The sequence below is a fragment of the Sus scrofa genome, chromosome 17 (genome assembly GCF_054392235.1).
Source record: "Sus scrofa isolate SSC_HxYL_T2T_F1_AM1 chromosome 17, Sscrofa_HxYL_maternal_Yorkshire_Landrace_v2.0, whole genome shotgun sequence".
Taxonomy (NCBI): Eukaryota; Metazoa; Chordata; class Mammalia; order Artiodactyla; family Suidae; genus Sus; species Sus scrofa.
Window position 1 is genome coordinate 60,771,719 of NC_139399.1, and position 25,850 is coordinate 60,797,568.

Consider the following 25,850-nt stretch of genomic DNA (forward strand, 5'->3'; position numbering starts at 1 on the left):
GTGGCTGGGCCCAGATTTTCCCTTCTACGACGGAGTCCTGATTTATGATCTCGGTTCATCTGAACTCTGCCTCTCTGTCCATCTGCTCTACCTCAACCAAAAAAACCTTTCATCTGCCGTGTTTGCAGAGCAGTGTCTGACTCACCCCAGCAGGCCGATCCCTCCCACAAACGCTCCTACTGTAACGGGCCGTCGGGCACCCGGATGCCGGCTCCATCTCGGGAGCCACGCCACCACAAGGTCACGGGCGTTTCTCAGCCATGGCTCCCTCTTTAGCAGCTTGGTGCTCGGCGGGCATAAGCCTCAGCTCCGCAGCCTCCACAACCACAACGGGAGACCCTCAGACTACTGAGCTAACACACGAGCGGGTCCAGACCTTCGTAAATTTGGACTTCCAGGACCACGGTGACATTTCTGGGTGATCAAAAATGTGACGTTTGGGCCTGTATGTAGGACACGCGTTTAGTGGGTATCGGTGTGCCTGTGTGTCCTTTCTGAGAAAAGACAGAAAAGCCCAGAAGCATGAAAGGAGGCAGAGCGGCAGGAAGGAAAGACAAGGGATGCAGACACCGCTACCGGCGTCCAGCGTTCATCTGACAAAACGCCCGTCTCCGAGGAAGCGGCAGGTTGGTGGGAAGGCACAGCCGGGGCAAGAGGAAGAGGAGGCAGAGAAAGCGGACTGCAGTGGGCACTGAAGGGCCCGACCGGCAGCCACTGGGATGAACTCCCGGAACAAGACAACTCTTGAGACTGTGGAGGAGCCCCCCCCCCACGATTTCTAGTCTCATGCGAACCACCGTTCTGAGTCTTCTACCAACGTCCTTGCACAAAAAGGAAGAACAAGAAACTCTCACACTCTGGCAGAGCTTCCCAGCATCCCAGTAAAGGAATACGAGAAATGAAAAAGAGCTTTTTTTTTTTTTGATAAATAGCACATTGGGAGTTCCCGTCGTGGCTCAGTGGTTAGTGAATCTGAATAGAAACCATGAGGTTGCAGGTTCAATCCCTGGCCTCGCTCAGTGGGTTAAGGATCTGGTGTTGCTGTGGCTGTGGTGTAGGTCAGTGGCTACAGCTCCGATTTGACCCCTAGCCTGGGAACCTCCATATGCCGCGGGAGCAGCTCAAGAAACGGCAAAAAGACAAAAAAAAAGAAAAAAAAAATAGCATATTGATAGCAATTATCACCTACCTCGAAAGAGGCACTCTCCCTACAGTCCATTACCTGGTGGTTGGAAGGACATTCGCTCCCAGCCCCACAAGGACAAACTTCTCAAGCACTCCTATTGTTTCTGTTTTGTTTTGTCATTTACCCTAGAGATTCCCAAGCACGCCTATTTATTTATTCTTTTACTTACTTTTTGTCATCTACCCTAGTTAACTCCTAAAACTGCCAGAAGCAGCACGCCTCTCGGGCCTGTGACCCGCGTATTCACCCAGATGCGCCCCCGCGTGGATGAGTGACTCCTGTCTTCCTCTAAAATTCCTCCCCACTTTTGCACAAGGGAGCCCATATTTTCCTTCTGCACTGAGCCCCACAAAGCACGCAGCTGGTCCCGAACAGGAGTGAACACACCCAGTCACATCTTCATCCTGATGCGCACGGGAAAATCCGGCCGTGGTCTGACAACTGAAACCCCGCAAGTCTTCCACGGCGCCCCCCAGGCCAAAACGTTTCTCTTTCGGATCCCGTCTCCCCCAGACTCCCACTTCCAGGCTGTGGGACTCTTGCAGATCTTTGTAGAAACCCCACAGAAACAGGGTAAGAGATTTTTCAAAGGTTAAGCGGCAGATTCTCTGCCGGCCACATCTCAAATCATGAAATCCTTTCTAGAAAATCAAGGCATCCCATTCAGCTTTCGCCACATCACCCAAGTCACCTCGGAGCCGGAGCTGATACCAGGGAACAAACTTCCAATTACTGGAGCTGTTTATTTCTGCAGAGATGGACCTCCAAGCCTTTCGTAAGCAAACCTATTGAGCTCAAACCATGCTTTTCATGGATGAGAGCTTCAGAATAAGGGCAGTTTGTCTACGTTGCAGAGAGAAACCAGATGTTTCCCTTGAGTCGAAACAAGCAAATGACAATTCAGTCAAACTGCAGAACGGCCCCCATTAAAAAAAAAAAAAAAAAAAAAAAAATTACATAAATTCCGGGACACTAGTCCTCGTGGGCTGATTTTTTGACCCCCAAACACCTCGAGCTATACTTCTATTTTCCATTGTGCCTGCAGGACACTGATGGCCTTTGTAGATCTCTGACAGCGATCCCCATGCACTAACCCTGGTTAATGTATAACCCTTTAACTTGCACTCTAATCTGGCTGTGACAGTGATGAGCTGTAAATTCTACAGCATGTGTACATTTCCTGAGCTTGACACAAAAACGCCTCTGCAGGCTCAGCGGAGTGAACGGGTTTTAAAGTTGAAATTTTCGTAGCCCAATCGGGTCGCAGGCATTCCCCAAAGCCCAAGAAAAGACTGTTATTTGAAAACAGCCAAAGGGTAGAAGAGCATTATTATAAATTCCACGGGCCACTTCCTGGGGCTTTTGTTTAAAATAGCGGGAACTTAAAAAAAAAAAAAAAAAAGGCTGAAGTTTAAATTTAACAAGTTTATACCCAACAGAGGCTTTTAAAATAAATATATAAATGGTGCCCCCCTGCTTCTGGAGCCCAGTAAGGATGAAATAGAGCAACAGCACCCACCAGGGGGGAAATACCTTTGGGGAAAGATAACAGTGCAATTTGCAAGTGAGATTTTTTTTTTTCCCAGGGTGTTTTTTTGGTTGTTGTTGTTGTTTTTAAATTTAACAGTAGTGATTTGTAATAAAGTGAAACTGAGTAGTTTGGAAGAAGAAAAGCAATCTTATTAAAAGGAACCCTTACAAGGGTCTGAAATAACAACTGTGCATCTGTCAGACAACGTGGGAGAAGAGTGTGTGACAAGATCTGTTTTAAGTAAGACTTGTCAGCGCTGAGGCTCTGAATCTTAATGAAACATGGGAAGGGAAGAATTCTTTGCTTCCTGAGCTGCATTTGAAATTGTCAGTAAAGACCTTTGCAGTACTTATCCAAAAGGCTGTCCCTGGAATTCTCTTCTCTAAGAAACAAGGATAAAACAATGTTTAGTGTTATCCCATGTCTGACCAGAGCTCCCACTTTGAAAACATCAATGGTCCTTGTGTTTAAGAAAACAGAGTTTCGGTTTAGCTCGCTATGGGCCCCACAACTCCCCATTAATGAACCCGTTCCCTGCCCTATCTACCCTCTTCTGATGAGCGCCAATGGCTTACGACGCCCTCAAAGAAACACAGGTGTGTCCTTAGGCCTCAAAACTGAGTCACATTAAATAATGGGGCAAACTGGATCTTGAATTAAACTTTACAAGAGACCACTTTCAAATGGAAGCATGGTCCTTGAGGTTTTTCTGTAACTGGGAAAGGGGAACAGAGCAGCATGGAGGAACAATCCCGAAAGAATCAGCAAGAAGAAAGATAGTTGAGGGTTCTACACCCATATGCACTAAAAAGCTGAAGACAGGAGAGATTCTGTCCATTCTGTGCAGACCTCTGGCTTACGATTATGGTCTACCCTGTGCCCAGATGTCCCCAGCAGGAAAGAAGCATCAGCAATTGTGTTAATTACGCTTCTGTTTGCACTTTCTTTCCAGGCTAATTATCCACTTGCTGCGTTTAGCCCTTGATCACAAGCTAGTCTGGGAAAACATTCCTGGTATGAAGACCCATCTTGTGAAAATGCAAATCCAATTGCCTCTCATCACCTGTGAAAATCAAGACAGGACCCCTCCCCCTACCACCCCAACCCCCCTCCCCCCAATGCGGAATTAAAGCTTTGGTTTGGGAAGGACAAGCATAAAGAAAAATAATACATTTACTGATTACTCTTTCTTGACCCAACCCAAATCCTTCAAGTAACAAAGTTTTGCTGGGTTTGCTACCATTTCGAGATCCTCCCGCTCTGGCTGTGGGGTCTCCAGTGCCACTGAATACTCTTAATGTTGAAGACAGCTCTGCGGTCAAAAGCCACAAAACTCACACGAGTCCAAGAACCTCTCTCAAGTCTCTGACCAGGTTTAAGTGTGAATTTCAAATAGGAGAGGAGATGTTTATTTTTCCAACAGCATCATTCCTGTGTGGCTTTCAACAGCCTGTCTGCCTTAGAATGAGGAGGCTGTACTGATTTCTTTAGACTCAGAAATGTGTTTTTAAATGACTTAAATCTAAAAGCTCTCCTACAGCATATGTATGAAGGCCAAACACTGTGACAACCATGGAGGCGTTCTACACAAAAGCGTCAACTGGACAGGGCGGTCCTTCGACTTCCAGGCTAAGGTGCTACTTCAGACACAGCTCCAGCCCTCCAATAGCTGCATCACCTAAGACAGGATTACTTTCCCTCTCTGAGCCTCAGTTCCCCATCTGTAAAAGCTACCTCCATAAGGCTGTTTAAAAAATTACAGGACTTCCCTGGAGGCACAGTGGGTTAAGGAGGTTATCACTGCCGTGGCTTGGGCTGCAGCTGAGGTGCAGGGTCGATCCCTGGTCCAAGAACGTCTGCAGGACTTCCCGTCATGGCTCAGTGGTTAACGAATCCAACTAGGAACCATGAGGTTGCGGGTTCGATCCCTGGGTTGCTCAGTGGGTTGAGGATCCGGCGTTGCCGTGAGCTGTGGTGTAGGTCGCAGATGCGGCTCAGATCCCGCGTTGCTGTGGCTCTGACGTAGGCCGGGGGCTACAGCTCCGATTAGACCCCTAGCCTGGGAACCTCCATATGCAGCGGGAGCAGCCCAAGAAATGGCAAAAAAAAAAAAAAAAAAAAAAAACTTCTGCATACCATGGATGAGGTCAAATAAATAAATATAAGATAAAAAATTACAGACCAGACCTTGCCCAGCACCTGGCTGGTTTATGGTAGGTAAATTCTTACTTTTGTTTCTCCTCCTTCCCATTTTTCCAAGCAGTTCTCATGCCATCTTCTCCCTGTGACATGCCATGATGACAGATTCCCGGATTACGGAAGGAACCTTCCCGGGGTCTCGGGTCCTCATTGACCTACATGGTCTTTTCTTCTGTGTTTCCAGGAAGGAAAAGCTCAGACTGAATTGAGAAGAACACGCTGGAGTAGAACTTGGGGTACCCCATGCTCCTAGCCATCACAACCTGTGACATGTGGAGAACTCTTTACCAGGCCGCATCATGGGCATGTGATCTGGGTAAGGGCACAGGGCCCTGCACTCAGAAGGGGCCATGACAGAACTGCCAAAGCAATCCTGAGAAGAACAAAGCAGGAGACCTAACCCTCCCAGCCTTCAGATCATACTACAAAGCTACAGAAATGAAAACAGCATGGGATTGGCACAAAAACAGATATACAGATCAAGGAAACAGAACAGAGAGCCCAGAAATAAGCCTAGGATAACTGATGGTGTTGGGAAAGCTGGACAGACACATCACATCAATGAAGTTAGAACACACACTCACACCATGCACAAAAATATACTCAAAATGGCTTAAAGCTTAAATATAAGACCAGACACCATAAAACTCCTAGAAGAGAATGCAGGCAATGGAGTTCCCGTCAAGGCACAGTGGTTAACAAATCTGACTAGGAACCATGAGGTTGCGGGTTTGATCCCTGGCCTTGCTCAGTGGGTTAAGGATCCGGTGTTGCTGTGAGCTGTGGTGTATGTAGGTCGCAGACACGGCTTGGATCTGGCGTTGCTGTGGCTCTGGCGTAGGCCTGTGGCTACAGCTCCAATTTGACCCCTAGCCTGGGAACCTCCATATGCCGTGGGAGTGGCCCTAGAAAAGGCAAAAAGACAAAAAAAAAAAAGAAAAAAAGAAGAGAGAGAGAGAACACAGGCAAGACATTCTGACATAAATCATACCAATGTTTTCTTAGTCTCCCAAGGCAAGAGAAATAAAAGTAAAAATAAACAAATGGGACTAATCAAACTTAGAATCTTTTACACAGCAAAGGAAACAACAAACAAAACCAAAAGGCAACCTCCAGCCGGGGGGAGATATTTGCAAACTATTCAATCGATAAGGGCTTAATTCCCCAAATATACAAACAGCTCATACAATCCAATAACAGCAACAACAACAAAACCCAACTGAAAAAATAGGTAGAAGCCTAAATAGCTATTTCTCCCAAGAAGACATACAGATGACCAATAGGCACATGAAGAGAGGCTCCTCATCACTAACTATTGGAGAAATGCAAATCAAAACTGCAATAAGGGGAGTTCCCGTCGTGGCGCAGTGGTTAACTAATCCAACTAGGAACCATGAGGTTGCAGGTTCGGTCCCTGCCCTTGCTCAGTGGGTTAACGATCCGGTGTTGCCGTGAGCTGTGGTGTAGGTTGCAGATGCGGCTCGGATCCCGCGTTGCTGTGGCTCTGGCATAGGCTGGTGGCTACAGCTCCGATTCAACCCCTAGCCTGGGAACCTCGATATGCCGCGGGAGCGGCCCAAGAAATAGCAACAACAACAACAACAGCAACAACAACAACAGACAAAAGACAAAAAAAAAAAACCTGCAATAAGGTACCATCTCACAACAGTCAGAATGGCCGTCATTAAAAAATCTACAAATAATAAATGCTGGAGGAGTTCCCATCATTGCACAGCGGAAATGAACCTGACTAGGAATCATGAGGTTGCGGGTTCTAGCCCTGAGTAAAGGATCTGGCGTTGCCATGAGCTGTGGTGTCGGTCACAGACGCGGCTTGGATCTGGCGTTGCTGTGGCTGTGGAGCAGGCCAGCAGCTGTAGCTCCAATAAGACCCCTGGCCTGGGAATCTCCATATGCCACGGGTGCGGCCCTAAAAAGACAAAAATAAATAAATAAATAAATAAATAAATGCTGGAGAGGATATGGAGAAAAGGGAACCTTCCTACACTGTTGGTGGGAATATGACTTGGTACAGCCACTATGGAAAACAGTATAAAGTTTCCCCAAAAACTAAAAATACGAGTTTGTTCTATGATCCTGTGATTCCAGTCCTGGGCATATATACAGACAAACCTATATTCTGAAAAGATGCCTGCACCCCTATGTTCATAACAGCACCATTTATAATAGCCAAGACATGGAAATAATCTAAATATCCATCCACAGATGAGCGGATAAAGAAGGCACTGTATGTATATACAATGGAATATTACTCAGCCATTAAGAAGAATGAGTTAATGCCATTTGCTGTGATATGGATGGACCCAGAGATGATTATACTAAGCGAAGTACGGCAGAAAGAGAAAGACAAATACCATATGATACTGCTTATATGTAGAACCTTAAATATGACCAAAATCAATGTATCTACAAAACAAAACCTGACTCACAGACATCGAGAACAGACTTGTGGCTGTCAAGGAGGTGGGAGGTTGGGAAGGGAAGGATTGGGAGTGTGGGATTAGCAAAGGCAAACTATGATATACAGGATGGATAAACAACCAGGTCCTACTGCACAGCAGAGGGAACTATATTCAATATCCTATGGTAAACCATATTGGAAGATAACATAAAAACCCATATACATATGTACAACCAAGCCACTTTGCTGTACAGTGGAAATCAGCACAACACTAAATCAACTACATTGCAATGAAAAACATTTTAAAGGGAGGGGGCATTTACTTGGTTTAGTGCTCTGCTGTCACCATCTTGAAATTCGGAATAATTTTTGAACAGGGACCCCATGTGTTCATTTTGCATTAGGCACTACAAATTGTGTGTTTGTTTGTTTTGCTTTTTAGGGCTGCACCTGCGACGTACAGTAGTTCCCAGGCTAGGGGTGAACTTGGAGCTGCAGCTGCCGGCCTACACCACAGCTCTCAGCAACGCCAGTTCCCTAACCCACCGAGTGGGACTGGGGATCAAATCCTCATCCTCCTGCATACTGATCACGTCTATTACCACTGAACCACAAGGGAACTCACAGGCACTGCACACTGGAGAGCCAGTCCTCTTTCTTCCCATCTATAAGGCTCAGGAGGCAGGTCCCCTCTTCTGGGATGATATTATCAGTTCCTCTCTGATGGGCTCCCATAACCTCCAGCTTATACCTTCATTTATCCACCCACCAATATTTAATGAACTGCTACCATATCATCAGTGCTGCCTTTCTTTGGCACAGACCAAATCCCAGCACAGTGCTAAATTCTCCTCCGGCATTCAAGAGTTATTTTACAGCAACTCTCTAAGGCAGGGATCACTATTATCCCAGATTTACTGACAGGTTGAGGGCTCTGCCTACACTGCAGGGAGGAGGTGGAAGCAGGACTCTTGAATGCAGGCAGAGCATAAACTCAGAACCAATATTTCATTCAAATGCCAGGCACTGTGCTCAGAACCAAGAAAAGGGACAGTCCTTTTTCTTTTTTTTTTGTTTTTTTTTGTCTTTTGTCTTTTTAGGGTCGCACCCCGTGGTATATGGAGGTTCCCAGGCTAGGGGTCAAATAAGAGCTGTTGCTGCTGGCCACAGCCACAGCCACAGCCATGCCAGATCCGAGCCGTGTCTGTGACCTACACCACAGCTCACGGCAACACCAGATCCTTAGCCCACTGAGCAAGGCCAGGGATCAAACCTGCAACCTCATGGTTCCTAGTCAGATTCGTCTCTGCTGCGCCAGGACGGGAACTCCAAGGAGACAGTCCTTATAAGGGCCACAACACTCATGCCACTGACATATAATTACTAGTTACATGATTTAATCATTCTATTTAGACGCCTGGATGCTTCACTGGACTACTAGTTCCTTGAAGTCCCAGCCCCACGTGTCTCTCTCTGTAACACAGAGAACTTTCACAGACTTTAGGAAGTAACAGAGTCTCAAATAAAAGGTTAGTTCTATACGTAGCCTAATTTTATTATTAGAACACTTCAATTACTTCTTTTTTTTTTTTTTTTTAGATGGCCACGCCCATGGCTTATGGAAGTTTCCAGGCCAGGGACTGAATGTGAGCCACATGCAACATACGCCATAGCTGCAGCAAGGCTGGATCCTTTAACCCATTGTGTCAGGCCAGGGATCGAACCCGCGCTTCTGCAGTGACCAGAGCTACCGCTGTCAGATTCATAACCAACCCTCTGTGCCACACTTGCAACTCCTTCAATTGCTTCTGACTGAACCACTGACAGTAACATTAAAAATTAATCCATTTGTGATTTCCAAGGGTTTCTGTTCAGTTGCGTAAAATCAAATTTTTTCCTCAAAATTCGAAACTTTGATGAACATAATGGCTCTAAAACATGCCAGAATCTGTGCCATTGGCATACTTAAAACTATATTAATTCCTGCTTGTCGTGAATCTAATTTTGAGACAAGAGACAAACACAAATTGAGGAACAAGCTACAAAGTAACTGGCCTGAAACTGGCCTGTCCTTTTCAGAAGTGTCAATGTCATAACAAAGAAATTGGGGGCTCTCTGCCAAGTTGCAGGAAATTAAGGAGAAAGGACAACTAAATGCAACTGGCAAACCTATACTGGTTCCTGGATAAGAAAAGAGAAAAAAAAAAAAAGCTATTAAAAATATTTCAGGAGTAAATGTATATGAGATTAATAGCAATGTCTCGATGATGGATGTTCTGGTTTTGTAATTACACTACGTTAGGTAAGAGAAAGACCCAGTAGGAATTAAAACACCGAAGTATTTGGGAGTTAAATGGAAATAATGTCTACAGGTTAATTCTTTAATGGCTTAGAGAGTGAGGCAAGAGTATTAAAAGCAAGAGGTTAAAAACTGATGCCCTGCGTGAAGGGCAAAACCGAGTTTCTTCGTGATTTTTGTGACGATTCTGCTAGCGAGAAATTATTCCCCCTCCCCTGCAATTTTTAACTATATTGATACACGCACCGCTATAACTCATCAGGAAATGATGCAGCATGTAGGTAAATAGCCTGGCCTGTAACCTCATGATCAAGGACTTGACATTTTAGTTTCCAAACTTTTTTGAGCACTCAAAACACTGTTGAAAAGTACATTTTAAGATGCCATGTGATAAAAAGAGAAAACAGTCCAGCATGAATACACATATATGTATGTTTCCCGTTGCTACTGGGCTTCCTAAATGAAGATCTTGGCACAAAGCTGTCCCCGAGAGAATACTATTCAGTAATTGAAGGGTACATTCGAAAAAGGCTTCTTTCTCTTCCTCTCTCTGAAATCTTCCAGTTTGAGCTTCTTACTCTGGTAGCCCTTCCCCCCAACATGTATCAAATAACCAACCTCCCCTCCCTGGCTTTCCAAGCTGACAGTTTTCTTCACTGCTTTGGGGGGGCTTTCAAAACAAATTGCACCGCCAGGACCCGGGTTAATATTCAGAACTCTGCTCGGGGTTTCCCCTACTGCGGGATTGGCATGACAATGGAAACCTCGGGCACAAAAGGAGACCCACAAAGGAAGACACGTTTTTAATGCTAGAGCCATCTGCCAATTCTCCTTAGGATCTTTTCAAGAACTGCGAGGAGCTAAAGCAGGGGCTGAGAAAGGGGTCTGCAGGGGAGGGCAGAAAAATCATTCACGGGAAAAGCAATTGCAATATGAAAAGGACCAAAGAAGGTTTGGAGCAGGGGTAGATGAATGAAAGGAATCCCAGGGCCCCTCCTCCCAAGCGCTAAATAGATCTACCGCACCCTCGCCCATGGGGCTTTTGTCGGTTGCCAAGCATTTTAAATGTTATAGTCAGAATATGTTATTAAGGGAGGATTTAATATACACGAACCGTCAAAAAAAAAACAAAACACCAACGCCCTCCAGAGGGGTCTTCTGATCACTCACGTGGAAAGCCAAACCACCTGCCTTTGCAGAGATTATGCTGGGTTTTCTTTCTTTCGGTAGCAAAACGTCCTAAATACAGTAGTTTAACAATAATAAAGCACTTCTATGCCAACTCTAAATCCCCCCTTCTCCCAGAGACTTGCAACTTCTTAAGACCACCAACTATGAAAATCTATTTCAGTGCACTAAAACAAAATAGTTTCAAGCCCTCGGGGGATTATACTAAAATTTCTTTTTATTTTCCTTTTCATGGGGGGGGGGGGGGAGGCAAGGAAGCCTTAAATATATTTCACCAACATTTTTTTCTAGAAGGAAAATTCTACTCAAAACCTTGACGTCTGAATGGACTGCTTCTTCAGAAGCAGAACGCACTTAATAACATAAAGCAGATCACACCCTGCCTGGGTACGAGCGAGCTCCTTAGGCATTTATCTTCTTATGTCTGGCAGAATTCTCAATTTCCTGAAGGCAAGGCAGTTTGCATTCCCCTCGGCCACTGCTACAACATTACGAATCCCTGAACGAGATCAGCAATCTTAGGGGACTCGAGCTAACGTTCTCTCATTTCTGAATACAACCTTACAGGAAATCTATAGCAGAATTTGCAGCTGGAAATACCAGTTGACACTCGGTTGCGCTGTATCGCAGGTTCTCAACGGTATATCAGAGTGGGTTTTTTAAATTCCACCATTTCAAACATTCAAAAATTAAATGTTACCTAGTCATTCTTCCTTGGGTCAGACTATTCACTCTCTGCTCTTCAATCTTGGGAATTTATAAGATGGCTTCAAAGAAACCTTCACAGAGGCCGTACTTACTATGTAAATCTGGCGCCTTCTCAAAAACGAAGATTGCAAAGGTGTGACATAGGTGTGTAATGTTGAAAGAACATCTAAAAGCAGCACTTCCTCTAGGAAAGGGGTGGATGACAGAGCGGGGTGGGGGTGGGGGGGGCTCCCACCCACCCACCCCCGCCTCCTCACCCACACGTGGAGAGGCTGAGCACGCAGAGGAGCCAAACCACAGAATTCAATTCCAGCCTGGAGGCACAGGTCAGCCAACAGGACCGGCTCTAAGAGGGCAGGGCAGCCTAGGGACATAGCCAGTGTCCCCCCAGGCCCCAGGAACACACTGGCCTCTCCTGATGCCACTCAGAGCCCGGACACTTGCAGCCCTAGGCCTTGAACTCTGCTCCCTGGACTGTCATCAGGCCAAGATTGAATTGCAACCCTGTGGCCCCTGGAGCCGGACGGCAGGGGGGGCCCCAGCGGAGCCAGAAGGCTGACCTCTTGCTGTGAGTCGGCTGTAGACCTGCGAGTTGACTTCCTTGTCCCGGAGGTAGCATCGGATCTCCTCCACCGCTTCCCGGATGATGGTGACGGCCAGCACGAAGCCCTGCACAGAGAGGGAGAAGGGGTGAGCCCCGCAGAAAGCCACCTTCCCTTCCTGGGGCGGGGACAGAAAAGGCCAGAGGCCACTCAGGAGGGCTGCAGGGCAGGACCTGCTCATTATTCCAAATGCACAAGCCCCGGCCAGTCCCCTTCTCCAAATCTTAAACCCTGGAGAAACCCTCATGGACTCACACGCCCCCACTGACCGCCCCCTCGGGGTTCCTGGGAGTGGGAAAGAGAAACACCAGAACCAGCAAGGGCTGAGTGAGGGCGAGTGCTCGCCATGGGCCCAAACTCAACGCCCCCTGGGGCAGCTCATCAACAAGAGGGCCACGCTCCACGGGAAGAAGCTGAGGCGCCCGGAGGTTGGAGCATCTTGTCCAAGGACATAAAGCACCTAAGGGATAAAGAGGGACTCTAGCTGCAGTCTTTGCTCTTAAGAGCCACGACGTTCACGGCCACATGTTCTGCATCTGGAGAAGCTTGGGTCGGTGGAACCAGTAAGACGGAGCCAGGACACAAAATGAGATACATGCCTGTCTGCAGGGACCTGCCAATAGGGAAACCAACCCTTGGGAATATAACAATGTAACACCATCCAAAAAAAACCAACAAAGACTCCGTACACTGTCAAAGGATTCTCCTTAACTATTTACTGCTTAGATTGCTCTGCAAAGAAGGGGACTACGAGGGGGTGGGGACTTGAGTCTTACCGGTGATGCTTTAAACTTCTATAAAGAAATCACATGAAAGTATTAACCACCTAAGTACCCACCAATAAAAAGAAAATTTTAAACTGCCCAACCTTCCCACATCAGATTCCCCAACTCATAAAACCTAGTGGGGGCTAGTCACCCAGAGGAAGAATCTATTTTCACCTAGATGTTTTCCCCTTGTGTCAATAAAGGCAAGAGCAGTCATTCATTTTTCTTACAAAATACCCTTGTCACCCCTCCTTTTAAAGTCGACTTTTTTAAATGCAGAGAGCACAATGGCCCCCAAGGTTAGCAGTAGTGAATTCTTTGAGGATTGCATTTTCATACTGTTTAACCCGTGAAATATATTAACTTTGATTCAAAGGACTTTAAATCTCTTCTGTAAATCTAGCCAGCGATGTGCTGCTTTGTGCAACTCCTCCAAAGGCCCATACATCTTTACAATCAAAGGATTACTCCTGTTTCCAATCAGATGGAAAGTACACACTGCGGCCAGAGCCAAACTCGTACATTTCAGAACAAAAGCATAACCAGACCACATACGGAGGGGACAGAAAGCCCTCTGGAAAAGCAGAAACCAGGTTTTCAGAACCCCCCCCCCACCCCTCCCCCATGCTGCTGTTTTGTTCTGGGCCAGAACCCAGGTTTCTGTTGTTTGTTTTTTCAAATGGTCCAGTTTCTCTTTCTCTCTGCGTGGGCCTGGCTAAATCCCATCGCTGTCAATGGGAAGTGTGTGCTCATTTCAATGACAGGAGCCGCTAACCTCCCTGCTGCAAATAAGTCCCACCTCCCCAGTCACCGTTACCTACGCACCCACCCCCCCACACACACATACACACAGTCCTCCAGAATCCCAGAGGACATGCCACCTCTTAAGCTAGAAATTGCTTTACAAAGAGATGCAAATGCAGTCCAGAAATAAATTCCCAACACCCAACTTCAGAGGTCCTTAATCACCACAGATACTGAGAAAGAGGTTTGAATGGGACGGGGGGTTATCTGAGCTTGTAAGGAAATTAAGAGGTGGTGACAGTGAACAGACAGGAAATTCCGAAGGTGCTGAGACCCTTCTATATGTACATCAAAAATAGATTAGCCTTGGACTTGCCAGGGAGTTCCTGTTGTGGCTCAGCAGAAACGAATCTGATTAGGATCCATGAGGACACAGGTTCGATCCCTGGCCTTGCTCAGTGGGTTAAGGATCCAGCGTTGCCATGAGCTGTGGTGTGTAGGTCGCAGACATGGCACGGACCTGGCATTGCTGTGGCTGTGGCGTAGGCCAGCAGCTACAGCTCCAATTAGACCCCTTGCTGGGAGCCTCCATATGTCGCAGGTGCAGACCTAAAAAACAATAATTAATAAATAAATAAATTCCTTCTTCTCTTAATCCTATCTACATGCATCTTGGTTAACCAAATGGCAAAACTTAGGCCACCTACGGCCAAAGTCCACTCCCCAACACAGATGCCAATAACAATGGGAATGAAGTTGCAGGGATGCTAATAGGTCTATACCACAAAAATCATTTGGATAATGGGTTTATATGACAGGCTGGGCAGAGGAATACCAAGAGGGGAGAGGTCGCAGACCAGACATCACACCTGAGATGCAAGAGCTGGGAGATGGGGAGATACACAGCTGCCCTCGTGAACACCTTGGGATCCTAACCCACAAAACATAAACATTCACATAATATATAATCAATGAGAATATAAGTTAGAGTGTACATAAAACAGAAGCACTTGTAAGAAGAGACTGAGAGGAAAGAAGAGACTGAAAAAGGTCCTTAATCACCACAGATACTGAGAAAGCGGTCTGAATGGGGTCAGGGCTTGTCTGAGCTCGTAAGGAAATCAGAGGTGGTGACGGTGAACAGACATGCTTAAATCTTTTCTACTTTCAGCATCTTCTCCTGATGAAAAAAAGCAACAAGACCTGTGCCAAGATAATTCAAGTGTTCCTTCGGAGTCTTGCTCAGGGAGAAATAATGTCTCGGGAGGAAAAAGAGGCCAGTTCTGCCCCCTCTGTCCCCAGACACGCTGGGCTTCCCTCTGTTCTTCAAATACTTCCAGCATGTGCCAACCTCAGGCCCTTGGCACTGCCACTGCCTGTACCTGGCACACGGCCACCCCCTCCTTGTCTTCCCTCCCCCCTCCTCCAGGGGCCTTTCCTGGCCCCCTGGCCAAGCTTGGCCCCCCACACCTCCCTGCCTCCACCTTCATGAGCTCAACAAACGCCCCATCTCTCCTAGGACCTGTTCACCGTCTGTCCCCCCGAAAGCCCCCTCCATGCTTCATTCACAGCTGCATCCCCAGCACCCAGCACCGCGCCTGGCACACAGCAGGTGTTCAACCACCTCTTCAAAGGCAAGAAGGAAGAAAAGGCAGCATGGGATGGACCGAGGGGCACTGGGGTGACTCCCACTCCAGACACAGATGCGCAGGAGCGGTTACCTGGTCCCCCCTTGCGCTGACACAGTCCTCGGACTAAACAGAAAAGCACTCACACAGCACGAGCCCCCGAGTCAGAGGCCTGGCCCTTCTCATGACCACTGTGCGCCCAGAGCCTGGAAGCAGGTGATGCGCAGGAAGCAGAAGCAGGCAGGAAATAACCGCTGAAATGTCGAAGACTCCCGAGCGGCGGACAGAGGAATGACCGGCTCAGGCTTCACAGGGGCCGGACCGGGGGTGGGGCCACCGAGCGTTAACACGCAAATCTTGGGGACTCCCACCGTGCTGGCCTGAGGGCGTCCTCTCCCCTGAAAGGCCACCTTCCAGCTTCAGACGCTTGGAGGAGAGAGGCAAAGAACTTTCTGTTTCCCACCCTCTGATGGGTCCAGATACTCACCAGGGGGACCCAGTAGGTGTAGAGCGCGCCGAGCCGCATTTCAGGGACGAACTGGGAGCAGGCGAGAAGCAAGAAGTAGAGGTTGAAGAAGTATTTGAACTGGTTAAACAGCACCTGGAGTGGACAGACGAGCAAGAGGACACTCGAGGCTGGCTGGAGGCAGGCGGATGGGTTTAGAGGGAGATGAGGCACATTTAAAAACATCCCCCAGGAGTCCTGTTGTAACTCATCGGGTTAAGAACCCAGCTAGTGTCCGGGAGGATTCAGGTTCGATCCCCGGCCCCGCTCAGTGGGTTAAGGAAGGATCTGGTGTTGCTGCCAGCTGCGGCATAGGTTACAGACGCGGCTGGGCTCTGGCCTGGCTGTGGCTGTGGCGTAGACCAGCAGGGGCAGCTCTGATTTGACCCCTAGCTTGGGAACTTCCCTCTGCCCCATGTGCAGCTGTAGAAAGAAAAAAAAAATCTCCCCAGAGGACCACAACTCACACCGAACCTGTGTACACAGTTCACACACCTCTATTTGCTGTTGAGGAACATACACTCGGCGGGGGGGGGGGGGGGGGGGACATAACACTTTGTCAAAGTAAAGAAGTAAGTGAAGCAGGTGGAAACTAAACCCAGGACACCGGTGACCTCCGGGTAGGGAGGGTAGGCTGGGTGCCTCCACGGCAGCTATTAAGTTTTACTTCTTAAACTAGAAGCAGAGGTAAGGCCACTCAAAATGTTGTTGAAGAAGAGAGTTTAGCGGGAAACGCTTAGGCAGTAAGGTTGAATCCACAGAGCAAGATAAATTGATATCTCCATGATATGATCGCAAGGCCACGAAACAATACAGCAGAATTTCATCCCGTGTGGCAGGAAGGGTTCCGGAAAAGTTTCAACTGCCACTGGGTGCCCTGGGCGTGACACTGATTCCACCTGACTCATTTTGGCCTTCAGGCAAAGAGCAGAGAGGAGCTGTCTCGTCAGAGCTAAGGCACGCACTGCCACTGTTCGGTCCCTTGCTGAGATGAAGAAAGTGGCACAGGGTGTCTCAGAATTTCCATGAACAAGAAAGAAACTTCTGGAGTTCCCACCGTGGCTCAGCAGTAACAAACACGACTCGTATCCATGAGGACGTGAGTTGGACCCCTGGCCCTGCTCAGTGGGTTAAGGATTTGGCGTTGCAGTGTAGGTCACAGACGGTGGCATGGCTGTGGCTGTGGTGTAGGCCGGCAGCTGTAGCTCCGATTGGACCCCTAGCCTGGGAACCTCCATATGCCGCAGGTGTGGCCCTAAAAAAAAATGCAAAAAGAAAGAAATGTGTACTGGCCTTAGGATACTCAGCTTAAGAGGGCCAGGGGAGGGAGAAAGCCAAGCAGCAAGAAACGTCGTCAAAAATCACCCTCAAAGAAACAGTCAGGTTGACCTTAGTCTACAGTATGATGTGTTTGTATTTCCATGTTCTCTCAATAAATCACGCAATATCAGTGATTTTTTTTTTCTTCCAGCTTTGGAATGGACTGCTGCTGCTGCTTCTGAAGTCAATCAGTGCATTTTCCTCTGTATATCCACAGAGGACACAGTGGATAAAAATAGACATTGAACTAAAGGGTATGTTGGGGGGAAGGATTTCAGAGTACTTGTCCACGGATCTGTATAACGTACGAAAGCTAAGACTGCAGAGTAAAATACGAAGCAAAACAAACATTAAAAAAAGTATTAATAGGAGTTCCCATCGTGGCGCAGTGGTTAACGAATCCGACTAGGAACCATGAGGTTGCAGGTTCAGTCCCTGCCCTTGCTCAGTGGGTTAATGATCCGGCGTTGCCGTGAGCTGTGGTGTAGGTTGCAGACGCGGCTCGGATCCCAAGTTGCTGTGGCTCTGGCGTAGGCCGGTGGCTGCAGCTCCGATTCAACCCCTAGCCTGGGAACCTCCATATGCCGCGGGAGCGGCCCAAGAAACAGCAACAACAACAAAAGACAAAAAAAGACAAAAAGACAAAAGAAAAAAAAAAAGTATTAATAGAAAGTCTTTCTCTGGATGATAGTATTAAGATTTATCTTTTTTAAAAAATTGTCTGTACTTTTATCTCTCAACTTCTCTATTCTGAATATAAGTTTCAGGATGATAATTGAGGAAAAATTTAGGCACTGATTTTTTTTTTTTTTTGGTAGCAAAGCTAGGTCCAACACACCAAATAAATATGAAGTTATCAGGGGGAGCCTCACAGCCTTGCAGACAGAGGGCAGACCCTTTCCACAGGCTCAGGACCAGGGAGGACAATGGCCAGTGGCTGAGACAACATGGAAAAGGCACAGGGCGTTCACAAAACCCACCACGGGGACCTGGGTCTTAAGACTGGTGCCATTACATACATTTGACATGGGAAGAAGAAAAGGATATTCTCCCGACTCGTACATACCCCAGGCAAAAAGGTGAAGAAGTTGTACTTCTGATTGTTGATGACATTCCGAGGGTACCTCTGGTCCCTCTTCTCGGGATGCCCCAACCAGACTGTGCGGGGCCTGGGCTCTCCTGCACCACAGCATCTCAGCCACTCACAGCACCTGTGGAAAAGAGACACGCCCACACCATCAAGGCCACGCCCTCACCATGGAGGCCACGCCCACACCATCAAGGCCACGCCCACAGCCATCCTCTCCTCCCAAAACGTCTTCCTCTAAAGCATCATCACTGAATCAGAACCACAGCCACACCTGGGGCTTCATCCTTCAGTGGGGGGAGGGGGGGAAGAGCTGAGTACATGTGGTCCAAATCAAAGATGCTTCATCCCCAAGCCCAAAATCATTTCAAAAAGTAGGATTCATTTTTAAAATCATAAAAGTTAAAAAAGTAAACACATAGCAACAAGGACTACTACCACTTCGATGTTTTCCAGATGAGAGAGGAAAAGCCCAGGTTTGTTGAATAAAGCATCAAATTTGCAGAGATGTGAGAATGGCTGAGTCGGGCCTTGAACCAGGTCCATCCGTCTTATTCTAAAACCCAGGGTCTTCCCACCCCAGCCCCGTCCTATCAAGGATGCTGTTACATAAGCATTACTATAAAAAGCAGAAAGGAAAGAATCTCCGTCCACAGCCCGCTCTCCTTTTTAGCAACACGTTGGACAAACACGCCAGGAAGACGGTGACTCGCAGCCCAGCACAACCTGGAGATGGGCCAGCGGGCCAGCTGTAGGCAGACCAACCCCAAGGGCCACTGCCCTGGCTGTCCCCAGAGGGCAGCTCACCAGACATGCCCACCGCCAGGTCACCTGTGCCAGGCCAGAGACACCTGGGAACCTGCCTGGCTCTGGAGAAACTAAGCTGCTCTGAGACACATACCACCACCACCTCCACCTGCACCAAATAAAGCTGCTCATCCTTCAGGAGGTCCTGTAAACAAGGCATTTTGAGAATTACAAGCCCTTATAAGCACTTGTTATGGGAACGCCTGGTGGAGCTGTTCACCCCGCTGCCTGCGCACACAGGCTGGGAGAGAGGAACCCCAGCCCTGCCGGCCCCTTGAGACGCTGCCAGCTGCAGGCAAACCGTCCAGACGTGGCGATTACGACTTGCATAATTACTTGTCAGCCTCAGACTCTCGGTCTCCCCCTCCTCCTAAGGGCCAGCAGGCCCTGCTGAGGTGCAGGGGGTGCAGGGGGACCAAGTTAAGCACACACACGCCCTGGGCACCAGGACTCTACGCCAGCAAGATGCCTGCTCACTCCAAATTTCCAGGATGAAACACGATGCTCTTTTTTAAAAATAGCATCCTGGTTTCAGTAAACTGGTGCTGGGGGGAGGGGGGAGGATGGTGGTGGCTCTCAAGAGGACAGGTTTCACTTCTGGCAACTCATTTGTGTTGGCCAGGGACACACGCAGAAACCCCGAGGAGTCCAAACCCATTCTTGCCCTTGGGTGTGACTCACCCAAGCTGGCCGCGGGGCGGACACAAAGTGCTGAATGAACGAAGAAGGGAGGAGGAGAGGCTGCATCTGCTGCAAGCACACCTTCCACCTGCAGAGAGCTTCCCCATGGTCACGATTGACTCTTCGGAGAACCAGCCATTCTCTCCCCATCCTGCCATGATCCTGTCATGATGGCTCCCAGAGCTGTGTGTTTCCAACGAATGGTGAAAACGAATTTAAGAGAACCCCACACTACCAGGCTGATTACGTGAGTTTTGTCTGTTTTATTCTAGCAAAAGATTTCGCACAGCAAGCTACCAGGTCAAACTCTTCAGAATGTAACCTGCAGGTGTGCACGCGTGCAGAGGCCACTCCAGGCAGCCCAACTGCGGGAGGAGAGACCAGAGACGCATCTCCTGGTCATCAGCGACGGGCTAGTCAATAAGCAGGGACCATCTTTAAAGAAGGAGATGGAGCCCTAAGCACTAACTGGCCCCATGTGTAAGATAGGCTAAACAGAAAAGGACCTACAAGTTGTGTCCAGGATGCCTTTCTGTGCATGGAAGCGAGAGGATAACATGCAGACAAATGCCTGCACGTGCAGCAAACCTCCTCGGCGGCAGAGAATACCTGCAGCCTTTGCAAAGGAGGGGCTGGGGGGCCCTTTTCCCACGTGCCCTCCAATCCCACTGCACATACAGTACCTGTGGGACTAGATCTGGGTTTCTTTGTTTTTTAAGCTAAATTCATAATAGTGAGCATTCACTATTATGCAAATTCATAAAATTATGAATTTTATGAATGCACTATTATGTAAATTCATAAAATTATGTAAATTCGTAAAAGTGCTCATCTGGTACAAACTATGATTCCAAGTCCTTTGGGGACTAACTTTGGAATAGGATCTACTTCCTCACAATGTCCCTGCAGAGAGGGGAAAGCGTTTGGCACAAGGTCAGATGAGGACTGTGCGTCACCTGAGCCCAGTGTAACGAGCCCCAAGCCCATCTCCTGTAACCGCCTTTGTTGTCACCTGTTTAGTCACTTTCTACCTGCCCTGGATATAAGCTGCACACTTTCGATCCAGGATGAGTCTGACTTCTGGGTCACCAGCATATACTAACTATTTGATAATAACAATGATACCTAAGACATCATCGCTTCCCTGCTGTGGCGCATTCATTTGCCCAGAACGTCCCAGGCTCTCACAGGCCGAGGGTCCTGACCAAGGGCCTTCGCTAGCACAAGACAGACCAAGGTCCATCTCCTGGGGAGCTTGGACTCTCCAGGTGGAGGAGAGACAGTCAACAACGACCCAAAATAAACTAAGGCGCAGACAAGAGGGAGTGGGGAAGGGGCCTCACTCCAGGAGACTGGGTGGTCGGGGAGGCTGGGGTGACAGCTGAACCAAGTGACAAGAAGAAACATGCATGCAACCAGGCAAGGGCGTGCCATCCAAGCAGATCATGAGAGTAAAGCCCAAGCTTCGGGGGCAGAAAGCCTCCTGCACGTGTCTGCACAGAAAGCAGCCTAGGGCAGCTTGAAGGCACCCAGCGCAGGGGACAGGCTAAAAGATGAGGTCAGTGGAGGAGGAGGCAGAGGCGGATGACACAGGGCCTTGTCACCAGGGCAAGGGGCCTGGCTCTTACTCCATCCACAGTGAGGATCACTAAAGGGATACAAGCACAGGACGGCACGACCTGACTCACTTTTTGTTTTTGGCTGCACCCATGATATGTGGACGTTCCAAGGCCAGAGACCGAACCTGCACCACAGCAGTGACCCAAGCCACCGCAGTAACACCAGACCTTAACATGCTGAGCCACCAGGGAGCTCCTGACTTCCACTTTTTTCAAGGTCCCTCTGGCTTTGTGCCTCTGGCGTAGGCTGGCAGCTATAGATCCCATTTGCCCTCTAGCCTGGGAACCTCCATATGCCTCCATAAGACACTGCAGTGGGCAAGAGGAGAAGCAGGTAATAGGTGTGAGATTTCTTTTTTAGGGGGGATAGTGAAGTGTTCTAACACTGTGGTGACGGCTGCGCAACTCAGCGAACATAGTAAAAATTGCTGAATTATACACTTTAAGTAAAGGTTAAGTGACGAGGGCTGGGCTGGGGTCTTGGGATTCCATACACCACAGTGGATGCACACTGTGGGACAGGGAATGACTGGCCAGTGGGGACCACAAAGCACAGGGCACTCGGCCCAACGTTCTGGAATCATCTACATGGGGAAAGAGTGTGAAAAAGAAGAGTGTGTGTGTACACGTACAGCTGAATCATGCTGTTGTACAGCAGAAATTATCACAACATGGAGTTCCCATCATGGTGCAACAGAATCGAATCCGACTAGGAACCATGAGGTTGAGGGTTCGATTCCTGGCCTCGCTCAGTGGGTTAAGGATCTGGCGTTGCTGTGAACTGTGGTAGAGGTCGCAGATTGGGCTTGGATCCCACATTGCTGTGGCTGTGGCGTAGGCCGGCAGCTACAGATCCCATTTGCCCCCTAGCCTGGGAACCTCCATATGCGGCAGGTATGGCTCAAAAAAGACAAAAAAAGAAGTTATCACACCGTTGTAAGTCAACTATACTTCAATAAAACTTTAAACAATGAAAATAAATAAATAGGTGAACTGCAGCATATGTGAACTGTATCAATAAGTTTGCATATTAACTGAAAAAAAAAAAAAAAAGGAAGCAGATCATTTAGAAAGCTGTTGACATCATCCAGAAAGACCAGGGTGGTGAGGACTGGTGAGATGCTTAAAGTGTTACAGATGCGGAAGTGCATTCTCTTTTGTAAAAAATTAAAAATGAAAAAAGAAATGCATCATTTCATTTAAGTTCACAAGAATCCTACATGGTATGTACTAGCATCATCCCCATTTTCATGAGGGATAAACTGAGACCCAGAGAAGACTCAGTTACTTGCCCAAGATCTCCTATTCCATCCTTACCGAGGGGTGGAAGTAGGCTCTAAGCCCAGGCCTGTCTGATCCAGATCCTGAGCTAAGAGCCTGAGAGCACCCTGAACAATCCCATCAGCACAATTATTTCCCAGCTCTATTTTTTTCCCTAGTCTCTCCTCATTTCATAAAATTGGAATCCTTCGCGGCCATCATCGAGAGCAAGGGCCTCATGCTGCTCAAACGGGAGCTCTTCCGCATGCACGTCAGGGCTCAAGAAAGGGCCAGGAGAGCCCTGGCCGTGACCTTTGCTAGAAATCCAAAGAAAGACATGCTCCTCGCCCTGGAGTTGTTAAGGTGCCAGAAGACAAGCCGGGGGCCACCTTGCTCCTGCTGAGGGGGAGTCAGCCTGGCAACGGCATCGCAAGGAGGAAGCAAAGACCCCCAGAGGCTCCTGACCCCCTCTGCTCAGGTCTGTCCACTCCCTGGGCTTCTCGAGCCTTAGGCATCAATAAATTGGGTTTGTTTTCTCTTACTCTGCTAAAGCCGGTGTCAGGTGGGGGTGCTCCCCACTGCCCCAGCCCCCCGACAGCCCTGGCTGCCACACGGCTGCACAGTCCTCAAAGCCTGTGTGTCCCCACTTCTATGCTTTGCAAGACTGCTGCAATCCCCCGACAGCTCCACCCTGACTCTCCAGAGGCGCGCTGTCCCACGGGGTGGCTTTACATTTAAATTACTTACAAGAAACAGGTTCCTCACTCCCAGCAGCCGTATTCCGAGGGCTCCACAGCCACAGGTGCCCAGTGGCCACGGACTGGACGTGCGGACTCGAACATCCCAGCACAGCAGAGGTTCTACGGGATGGCACCCTTTTAGAACATTTTTTTTTTTTATGTTTTCTTATTTTTATTTATATATATGTTTTTTCTACTGTACAGCCTGGTGACCCAGTTAGACTTACATGTATACATTCTTTTTTCTCACATTACATGTTCCATCATAAGTGACAGAGCATCTTTTTAAGGCATCTCCTTCCACCTCTCTCTTGAGCCAACGTCAGTGCCAAAGGACACATATGGGAACTCTGGTACGTGGTCCCCATAACTGAGGGCAACCTGCCTGAGCAGGTTCCCCAACCTCAGCCATTTTCACACACACTCGGCATTTCGCCACAGCCAACGACCCTGATCATCTAACTTGATGAGTTTGCCTAAATGTGCACATCTTCAATCAGCCTTTCTCAACAGGGAGCAGGGGGTGGGCCAGCATGAGAACACCCTGCAAAGCAGAGGTCGGCACCCACCACAAAGAACGCAGCCCCAAGTGCCGGGTGTGCCCAGCTTGAGAACACCTGCTCTAGATTTTATTTACATGGATATATCTTAAAAGGTAACTTAATACACCATCATAAATGGTAAACTAGGAGTTCCCACTATGGCACAGCGGAAATGAGTACAACTAGGAACCACAAGGTTGCAGATTCGATACCTGGCCTCACTCAGTGGGTTAAGGATCTAGCGTTGCCATGAGCTGTGGTGTAGGTCAAAGACGTGGCTTGGATGTGGCATTGCTGTGGCTGTGGTGTAGGCCGGCAGCTGTAGCTCCGATTAGACCCCTAGCCTGGGAACCTCCATGTGCTGCAGGTGCAGCCCTAAAAAGCAAAAGAAAAAAAAAAAAAAGGTAAATCAGTATTACTTGCTCTAAATAATAGTTAAACATCAAAATCAACACAAGGAGAAGCAAATGTTACTAAATTCCCACTGGACACGGTGGCTCTGAGCCGGAAGCCTGCTCCCTGCTTCTCCTTTATTGCACGGATGCTAGCAAGAATCTGCTGTACAAAAGTGGCCCCTGACAGGGTTAGAAATAGTGCAGGAAACTGAAAAAAGAAGTAAATGTCTCACTCTGTCTCAATGTGACTTAGTTCCTGTCCACGAATTACTCAGACGTTACCGCTGTCGTACCTGGAGCCATCGTCTGCCTGCGCTGAGGGAATTACTGTCCTGCAGCAGAAGCCTTGGGCTTGGTGGCACACGTACAAGCGACAAATTCCCCCGCTGGCCCCATCAGTTGAAAGCGAGGACGCAGCCGGCAGGCACCCTCTTGGCATGTGGATCTTCGTACCCATGACTCTCAGACTCTGTCTTCCAGCAGCTGCCACCACACCTTGTCCATCCAGGACAATAGCCCCCCCACCCCCCCAAGAAGGCCAAGAGGGCCTGTTGCCTGGAGCCATGGGGCCACAGCTGTCACCCATCCTGGTGTCATGCATTGCTGCTGCTGCTGCCTCTCAACACTGAGCTGTCACTTGCCCGGACAAATGAACTCCTATCCCATATTCAAGACAGAGCTGAGAGAAGGGCTCCAGGATAGAATCCCTGAGCAGGAGAAACTCACAGAGAGGCTGAAAAAGGAGAAGCAAGAGTCACAGCTTCAGAAGAGCAGGACCCCGCGGGCTGGAGGAAGGATCACTGGCTTCTAAGGCAGACAGACCTGCATGCAGGTGGCCGCCCGGCTCCAGAGCGGCGCTGCGGCCCTTCATCTTCCGCCTCCCTGTCTGTAAAATGAAAGTAAGATCTGCCTTGCTGCATGACTATGAGGATTAAGGATTTTATACATAAAGGGCATAAGACAACACCCAGCACGTAACAGCCATTCAATTAATAGTGGATGTTATTTAACTTATGTTTCCAGATTTAAAAAAAAAAAAATGAACATTTTCTCACTTGTCACAAGCAACAGCTATTCAACTAGGTTAACGCGGAAGGCTAGGAATAATTTAGTTTACACTGCTTCCAGCTTAGACAATTTAAACAAAGGAAAACCCAAGGAGACTTTCTTATGACTTGACGCTAAAACAAACAAAGGTTTTGATGGCCAAGAGCAGGCTGACCAGATGTGCACTCTGGCCAAACACAAGGGCAAAGCAAATATTCCAGGGGAACACGCCAAGGGAACAATGTTTCTGGAAAAGGTAACTACTGTAACAAGGACTTGGCCTCCAAGAAACAATTATCTCTGCTCTGGAGCCACGGCCATTACCAGGCCCTCAGCAAATATTTGCTAAATTGCCTGCATGACGCAGCCACCTTCCCCGAAGCCAGAGTCCAGGAAGCTAAAGTCTCGGCATCAACACTGGGAAGATCCGAGAAGATGTAAAGAAAAATTAAAAGCAGCACAGAGAACTGAGAGACACAGAGAACAAACTAGGGGTTCCCAGTGGGGAAAAGTGAAATAGGGGTAGGGGATTAAGAGGTACAAACTGCTATGAATAAAGGAAATCAGCAACGA

At 48.3% G+C, this 25,850-nt stretch overlaps 1 protein-coding gene across 4 annotated transcripts in view; it reads right to left on the minus strand.

The window, feature by feature from the left end:
• Positions 1-25,850, minus strand: part of ATP9A (ATPase phospholipid transporting 9A) — a 136,274-nt gene that overhangs the window by 88,795 nt on the left and 21,629 nt on the right. For all 4 annotated transcript variants that reach the window (XM_013985463.3, XM_013985465.3, XM_013985464.3 and 1 more), the window contains 3 exon segments: positions 18,166-18,310; positions 15,762-15,875; positions 12,094-12,202 (listed from right to left, as the gene is read on the minus strand). In XM_013985463.3, coding sequence (XP_013840917.2) covers positions 12,094-12,202; positions 15,762-15,875; positions 18,166-18,310 — 368 coding nt within the window.